The sequence below is a fragment of the Trematomus bernacchii genome, unplaced genomic scaffold (genome assembly GCF_902827165.1).
Source record: "Trematomus bernacchii unplaced genomic scaffold, fTreBer1.1, whole genome shotgun sequence".
Classification (NCBI taxonomy): Eukaryota; Metazoa; Chordata; class Actinopteri; order Perciformes; family Nototheniidae; genus Trematomus; species Trematomus bernacchii.
The window spans coordinates 4518912-4527093 of record NW_022987668.1 but is presented as its reverse complement, the minus strand read 5'-3'; the positions used below and the strand labels follow the sequence as shown (position 1 = coordinate 4527093).

Sequence of the window (8182 nt, the reverse complement as noted above, 5' to 3'; positions counted from 1 at the left end):
TTAACTACGGCAGATATGTCATATTTAATGCAGCCAAAACGTGTATTACAATGCCGTTATGTGATGACTTTCAAAGAGAAGAGCAAGCACACTCAGAATAATGTATTATTTAATTTTTTTATACAGTCTATGGTTGCTACAGAGGATTGTGGGTAATGTCATGTCTTCGGCCATCCAAAACTCATAGAAAACGACTTGTTTCTCAGAATTGAAGGGGAAAACGTGACAAAAGCATTGCACACACACTAAAACCGTCGTTTAATTAACAAGGATACAGTAATCTGGTGTTTTTGAGTTGATGAGTAGTGGAGATATCTCTGTCAAATCAATCGACAGTAAGGGGAATACTTACTTCCGGGTGTACAATTCTCCGTTATCCAATGGGGATGGACGCTCACATTGCCTTTAACAGCCTCCGACACAAACGAATGCCGTGCTTCCCTAAGCGTCAAATACCGACGCCAATGGGAATACATTGCAATCAGTTGAAAGCTCTTTGCGTCCGTTTATGAAGCTGAAGGAGCCTCGGCGCGTCCCAACTGCACGCCTCGGGACCCTGACCAAGCGTCGCTTCTGGATGCTTAGGGAGTGAGAGTGTGTTGGTTAAACACATAGAGGTTTCCTTTAATTATCTGATCATTTTGGGTAGCTTAGTTTAATACAAGTCAAGGAAAACAAGGTCTAATCACAAATAAAAGAGAGTTATAGAAAAATCAGGAATAATACACTTTTTTTTAAAGAACAGAATTCAAGTTGTTGTTCCCCCTTTACTATCAGTAAAATGTCCAAGGACGTTTGGATTATTTTTATATGTGTTATCAAAGACATCTGGTGGATTCTCACGTGCCTTGCCAGTGACCTGTTTAACGTGGATATAAAGACGGGAACAGAGCGAGACGTGTCACACTTCTCTGTCTGAACAGCGATATTTCAGAATGAGGAGAGCTGCAGTTTTTCTGGCGTTGCTGCTCTGTCTGCTCTGGACGGGGGCTCAGGGTGAGGATGGTGGGGGGACAGGGAAGAAAGAGGGGGAGTTTGATATCCAAGGAGTGAAAGCATCCCACGATCAGAGCAGCAGTGAGACCCAGATGAGAACTGACGTCTCGGCTGAGCTGAAGGAGCTCAGAGACATTGCCATCGAACACAGGATCAAGATCCAGAGGATGGAGCAAGACAACACAGGTAACACAGCTGACGTCAAACACACTGAGAGCCACATCACTGATGCTATTGATAATGATATCTTAGATTTAATCATGATTGTGAAAGTGTTTCTACTTGTTCAAGCTCCTGAGTAACATTTAGCGTGATCCTAATAGAAAAACTCATATGTGTTCAGCTCTAGAGGCCAAGATGAGCTTCAGTGAAAAGGAGGTGGAGGAGCTGAAGATAGACACTGCAGGTAAGTGACAAAAAGCTCATAAAAAATAAAAAATGACCTGTCTTATGTGAGAAAAGTAATGTTTAACTTACACGGGAGATAAGAGAAACACATTTAAAATACTGATGAGATATAAATGTTGTTTCGTATTAGCCATTAACCTGCTTTTTCGTAAAAATCAAATTTGTTAAATTGAAAGAAACTGAAACCATTATTTTATTTCACAGATTTTTTTTTACATTTGTTCAGTTTCAGAGGCCAAGAGGAGTTCCAGTGAAAAGGAGGTGCTGGAGCTCAAGAGAGAGAATGCGGGTAAGCCACAAAAACATCATAAAAAATGATGCCAACAAAATGAAGACACGATCTTGTTTAAAAGTCAAAAGTTATTTACCTGTTTTCTATGTCGAAACATGTTTCAGCTTTGGAGGCAAGAATGAACTCTAGTGAAAATGATGTGGAGGAGGTAAAGAGAGTGAACGCAGGTAAGATATAGAAGTATAATATAAAAGGTAAATATTGCCTATATCAGTGGTTCCCAACCTTTTTCAGTCAGGCCCCCCTTGTGTAATTGGAAATATTTTCGAGCCCCCCCTAATCCGGTTCCCACGAGATTAGTATAATTAATTGTATATAGTTGTACAAACATTACATTTTCTCTGCTAATAATAACAAGACAAAAAGATCCAACTATAACTTGATATATTATTATGGATTGAACATGAACAAAAGTGCTTATATTGCCAGATGATCCTGTGCCACTGTGAAATAATGAGGCCTAATTGAAACAATTGCAAATACGTTTTATCGATCCGGTTCTTTAACAGTATTTTTATAGGTTATTTTTTAGGGGAAAAACTAAACAAATTTGAAACAGAATTCACATTGATTAATTGAATGTATACTGTGGATTATGGGCTGCTATAGCAAGTAAGTAGATTTACTGTAAGTACTGTACTTATATTGAGGTACTTAAGTATTTCCTCCTCTACAGTCCAGAGGTAGATGGTGTACTTTTACTTCATCACATGTATTTAATACCTTTAGTTACTTTACAGATGTGGATTAATGATGTGAAATATAATGAACTCTTAAAGGGTAAGTAAGTTTGAGAAACCGGCTCGAGATACACTTTTTGTTATATTCCATGGAATGCTCTTAACATCCCGATAGCAATGAATATCTGAAGTGCTTTGACAAAAAATCCATTAAAAAATGTCATCTGTGGAAGCTGTAGTACTGTAAAAAGCACGACCAATCATCTGAGCCGGCCCGGCTAAAATAACTGGATGGCCTACCTGCCTGTCAGCCTTCCATCTGTGCACAAACTTATCTCGTGCCCTCATTGGTCATGTGCGCGTTCGTGTGTGTTGGAGGAGGGAGCTCTGTGAGGAAGTGGCAGATTTTCTCCGGTTGTGTATTTTCAAATTCTAGCGATCTCGAGCCGGTGCTGTAGCGAGTCTGTGAGGCCCCGCCCCCCACACAGACGAGAGAGAGAGAGAGAGAGAAAGAGAGATCTCCGCACCGAACACGTTAGATGTCAAGGGAGATGTATGCCTCATCATACTTTGTTGATTTGGGCATTATAGCTGAAAGGCCACTTTTCTTTTAACTGCCGGTTGTGTTAAAAATATGTCAATTTTACGAGCAAACAATGTTTGTTTACAACTTCTTCCAAAGCTTCACGCGCCCCCCCTGCAATAGCGCTGTGCCCCCCCAGGGGACGCGCCCCCCAGGTTGGGAACCACTGGCCTATATAATGATAGAAAACGAATGAGTTTGACATAATGAATCAGCTTTTTCTCTTTATTGCAGATCTCCTGGCTCGAGTCACAGCAAGTGACACTAAGAGCACAGGTAGGATTACAAAGTCATTAAAGAAAAATGGAAGAAATTACAAACACAAATCTATATTACTGTGAAGTCGTAAATCCTTTCCAAGTAAAAAAGTGAAAGTGAACATTAGAACACATGTTTTGTACAAAAAATGGTGATGTGTAAAAGCGAATGAAATTCAAAATAGACTGATGACTATAGTTTTATTTTACTATAACAATGTTAATTTGGTTCAGCTTTAGAGAACAGGATGAGCTCCAGTGAAAAGAAGGTGGAGGAGCTCCAGACAGAGAATGCAGGTGAGATACAGAAACTCATAAAAAATGTAACATTTCCCATTTCATAATTAACCTATTAATGGGATGTATCATGAGGTTGTTAATCAGCTGATAACCTGCTTTTTCTCTTTATTGCAGATCTTCTGGCTCGAGTCACAGCAAGTGAGAATAAGAGCACAGGTATGAGTACAAAGTCATCAAAGAAACATTTGAAAACTGACAAATACAAATCTATATTACTGTTAAAACGTTAGAACTTTTTAAAGAAACTGATGACCATAATGTTATTTAACTGTAAAAATGTTAAATGTGTTCAGCTCTAGAGGCCAAGATGAGCTCCAGTGAAAAGCAGGTGCAGGAGCTCCAGAGAGAGAACGCAGGTAAGAAACCGAAACATCGTAAAAAAAAAAATCATTGGCTGTTTGATGTAAAAAAATAGATGGTGAATTTAAAAGTGAGAAAAGAGAAGTACATTATATGTTTAACAGAAATAGTATTAACATATTGATGAGATATTTTGTGGTTGTTTATCAGCTGTTAAAGGTGGGGTAGGTAATTTATTTCAGAAACACTTGTTGTTATATTCCATGGAATGCTCTTAACATCCCGATAGCAATGAACACATTAAAGGCTTTGACAATAAATACATAACAAAATGTCATCTGTGGAAGCCGTGGTACTGTAAAAAGCACGACCAATCATCTGAGCCGGCCCGGCTAAAATAACTGGATGGCCTACCTGCCTGTCAGCCTTCCATCTGTGCACAAACTTATCTCGTGCCCTCATTGGTCATGTGCGCGTTCGTGTGTGTTGGAGGAGGGGCTCTGTGAGGAAGTGGCAGATTTGTTCCGGTTGTGTATTTTCAAATTCAAGCGCACTCGAGCTGGTTTCTCCAAAATGACCTACCCCACCTTTAACTTGCTCTTTCTCTTTATTGCAGATCTTCTGGCTCGAGTCACAGCGAGTGAGAATAAGAGCACAGGTAGGATTACAAAGTAACCAAATAAGAATAGGAGAAAATACAAATATAATTGTATTTTTCTATAAAAACATTGGATTTGTTTGCCGTTTTATAAGGCAACAAAATATTCCAGTGAATTTGAAAAGTGAATATTACAGTATGGTAGAACAATCTTTTAACATAAGATCTGCAATAGTTACATTGAAAATAAGAGACTATAACTTTATCTGACTAAAACAATGTTAAACTTGTTTAGCTTTTGAGGCCAGGATGAGCTCCAGTGAAAAGGAGGTGTTGGAGATCCAGACAGGGAACGCAGGTGAGAAACAGAAACTATTATGAACAGTTAAAATGTTGTTTAATGAAAGTAACTGGTATACTGAGGAGAATATTACATATCAAACTCTGCTGGCTATCAGAATCCAAAAAATAGACTTTCTTTGTTTTAATAGACAGTTTGTTAATGAGCTCTCATCTCTCTGTGAGCATCCTCCTCTTTCTCACAGACCGTCCTCAGGTGGCGTTCTCAGCCGGTCTCACTGATGCAGGACTAGTCGGAGCCTTCAACATTGCAATCACACTGAAGTACAGTAAAGTCTTCACCAATATCGGCCAGGCCTACAACCCAACCACAGGTACTGAGCTCTCTTTCACACACACACACACACACACACACACACACACACACACACACACACACACACACACACACACACACACACACACACACACACACACACACACACACACACACACACACACACACACACACACACACACACACACACACACACACACACACACACACACACACACACACACACACACACACACACACACACACACACACACACACACACTAAGCTTTCTTAATGAATCCATTAAAATATCTCTTAAAGGTCACCTATCATGCTATTTTAAGGCATATATTATGGGTCTCATACAAATATATAAAAACATGTCTATGATGTGTTTTACTAAAAATACAAACAGATCATGCATTTTAGAAACTGTAGGTTCGGGGTCCTTTGCTTGAAAAAAATAAAAAGAGGAGGGGGAGCTAATGCCTGCTCAGAATTGTACCGCAGATTCAGCCAAATTTGCCGTGATTAAATGCAAAATCATGTTCCAAACCACATCAAGGATTATCTCTGAAACAGTATGGAGCTCAAATGCTTTTTCTCTTGCGGGTTTATCACAAGGTGAGTTTCCTGACACACCAGGGACACGTATTTATGTATAAAAGACATCAAAAAGTGCATTTTGCATGATAGGTCCCCTTTAAGTCCTGCTGAAGCACCAGAAACAATCTCCCCTCACTGATCTTCTCCTCTGATGCAGGTATCTTCACAGCCCCCGTCAAAGGAGCCTACTACTTCAGATTCAACCTATGGGGAAACAAAGGTGCAGCTTACACCGCTGTTGAACTTTATCACAACACCCAGATGAAGATGAAGCTTTATGATTACAATGATGGCTCTGGCTTTGTCTCTGCGTCTAACGTAATACTTCTTGAACTGGAGAAGGGAGATGTTGTCTACATCGTTCTGCCCTCCACCTTCCCCATTTTTGATGATTTGTTTAATCGCATCACTTTCAGTGGATTTCTTCTCTATGCTCAGTGACGCCCACTGTAAAACACCCACTGCATTACGTTTCGACACTACATATTAATAAATAAGTGTGTTGACTCAATTAATATAATTGTTTGTGTTTATTTTTGCTTGGTTACATGAACAAAAGGCATTCATTACCATAACAACGTTTTCTACGGACAATATAAGACAAACACTTTAGCAGTGCTGTTGTTGTCCAAACCCCCTAAACTGAGACCAAGTCAAGTCCAAAGAGCTCTCTACAGTCTGTGCCCTGACTACAGAAGTGAGAGACCCTGCATGACACAGATATGAAAGATATATAACATAAAAAACAGAGACACTCCTCAAAATGATCTGTCATACCCACAATCCCAGAAAAACTCAAATGTCTACATTCAACTGGTTTCTTGCCATATATACTTACAGTATATGTTTGCCGTTCACGGAAACAACCGATTATGACCGAGAAATTATATCATGAAAGTTACGGTGCTTATTAAAGGTGGGGTAGGTAATTTTGGAGAAACCAGCTCGAGATCGCTAGAATTTGAAAATACACAGCCGGAACAAATCTGCCACTTCCTTACAGAGCCCCTCCTCCAACACACACGAACGCGCACATGACCAATGAGGGCACGAGATAAGTTTGTGCACAGATGGAAGGCTGACAGGCAGGTAGGCCATCCAGTTATTTTAGCCGGGCCGGCTAAGATGATTGGTCGTGCTTTTTATAGTACTACGGCTTCCACTGATGACATTTTTTAATGTATTTTTTGTCAAAGCACTTCAGATATTCATTGCTATCAGGATGTTAAGAGCATTCCATGGAATATAACAAAAAGTGTATCTCGAGCCGGTTTCTCAAACTTACCTACCCCACCTTTAAGCATTTTAAAACGTATGTGGTAAGTTGCCAAAGTGCTTTGTTTTGAACGTTCATCAGTATTATAATCAAAAAGAGAAATATGAACGTTAGTTTTTACTGAAATGATCAAATAAAGTCAACATTTCACAGTCTTTACTGAGCTGTGTGGGATTTGTTCAACTTTTAAAAGATGTTTGAATGGTGATATACACAGTGATAGATGTTAAGGACTAACGTTTATAATAAATACATTTGTATTGATTTTAAGATCTTTTCATTCAATCATAAGTATTGGGATCATTTGTATTAATGTGGACCGGAGGGAGAGGGTGACGAGCATAAGTTTCACTTTCCTTTTTTATTTCAATTTCAACTTTGGTCATGAAAGCTAATGCAGTATTTTACCTGGCACACCATGACACCATAGTCCCCCACAGCAGGAGAGTGAACCCCCCCCCCCCCCCCCCCCCCCCCCCCCCCCCACTGACTGGACCCTGGCAGAGGGCAGCAGGACAACGGGGGGGCTCTGCTCAGTCTGCAGGGTCACACTGGTGAATAGGTTTGGTGCAGGGCTGAACAAGGTGAAGTGGAGAGAGACCGTATGTCCGTCCAGCCAGCCGTCTGACTGCAGGAGCTTCAGTTTGGACGCAGCTTCAGACCTGCAGAAACACAGGAAGTTTTTCAGCACATTTGGAGACTCCTCATACACTACAAAGACTCAAAATCTTGCCAAGTATATTTGTCTAATATCTAGTCAGAATATGTCTCTACATCTGATATAAGACATAACTACTTCAGAAGTAACACTGCAGTGAGATATAGGGACCTGTTTTTAGACAATGCATCATCTTGTTAAGTCAAACATCTATTTTCAGTCGTATCTCAGATTAAACTTATTTTTTTTTACATATTTATTGGAAAATCACCAACTAACATCAGAAAACAGAAAACTTTTGAGCATTTGCGGATTATATTGTAACACAACATTTCCTGATTCTGGTAAAATATAGTTCAAAATAAGTTTTCCCAGCCAATTACAAGATCTGATTTATCTAAATATCCCTTCTTATTTCAAGAAATGTTAGCAAAGCAAATTGTCACTTGTTCTATTGGCAGATCTTTGTACTTATTTCAAGTGAAGACAACTTGTTTTCATACTTGTTTTTGGAGCAGCATTTTTTCCAGTGCAACAGGCTGGTGCAATAAAAAAGTCAACGTAACATATTTTCTGTGCCTTGAAATATATAAAAACATACTTCACTTAAT

General features: G+C 39.5%; 1 protein-coding gene across 2 annotated transcripts; it reads left to right on the top strand.

The window, feature by feature from the left end:
• Nucleotides 1-908: 908 nt before the first annotated feature.
• On the top strand, nucleotides 909-6152 carry LOC117487193 (myosin-11-like). 2 transcript variants are annotated; one of them, XM_034135851.1, is made up of 12 exons: nucleotides 909-1182; nucleotides 1340-1402; nucleotides 1631-1693; nucleotides 1801-1863; nucleotides 3194-3235; nucleotides 3451-3513; nucleotides 3631-3672; nucleotides 3810-3872; nucleotides 4433-4474; nucleotides 4710-4772; nucleotides 4960-5088; nucleotides 5795-6152. In XM_034135851.1, exons 1-12 carry the CDS (start codon nucleotides 936-938, stop codon nucleotides 6076-6078), a joined length of 1164 nt encoding a protein of 387 aa, XP_033991742.1. In that variant the 5' UTR covers nucleotides 909-935; the 3' UTR covers nucleotides 6079-6152. The 2 variants fall into 2 exon arrangements, with proteins under 2 accessions (XP_033991742.1, XP_033991743.1); XM_034135852.1 differs by lacking the exons at nucleotides 3810-3872; nucleotides 4433-4474.
• The last annotated feature ends 2030 nt before the right edge of the window (nucleotides 6153-8182 follow it).

Bases quoted from the DNA above. Each gene is read 5' to 3' on its own strand.
- LOC117487193 (XM_034135851.1), top strand. From the start codon at position 936: ATGAGGAGAGCTGCAGTTTTTCTGGCGTTGCTGCTCTGTCTGCTCTGG. The intron at 1,183-1,339 runs GTAACACAGCTG...ATATGTGTTCAG, and splicing joins GATGGAGCAAGACAACACAG to CTCTAGAGGCCAAGATGAGC. The intron at 3,236-3,450 runs GTAGGATTACAA...AATTTGGTTCAG, and splicing joins AAGTGACACTAAGAGCACAG to CTTTAGAGAACAGGATGAGC.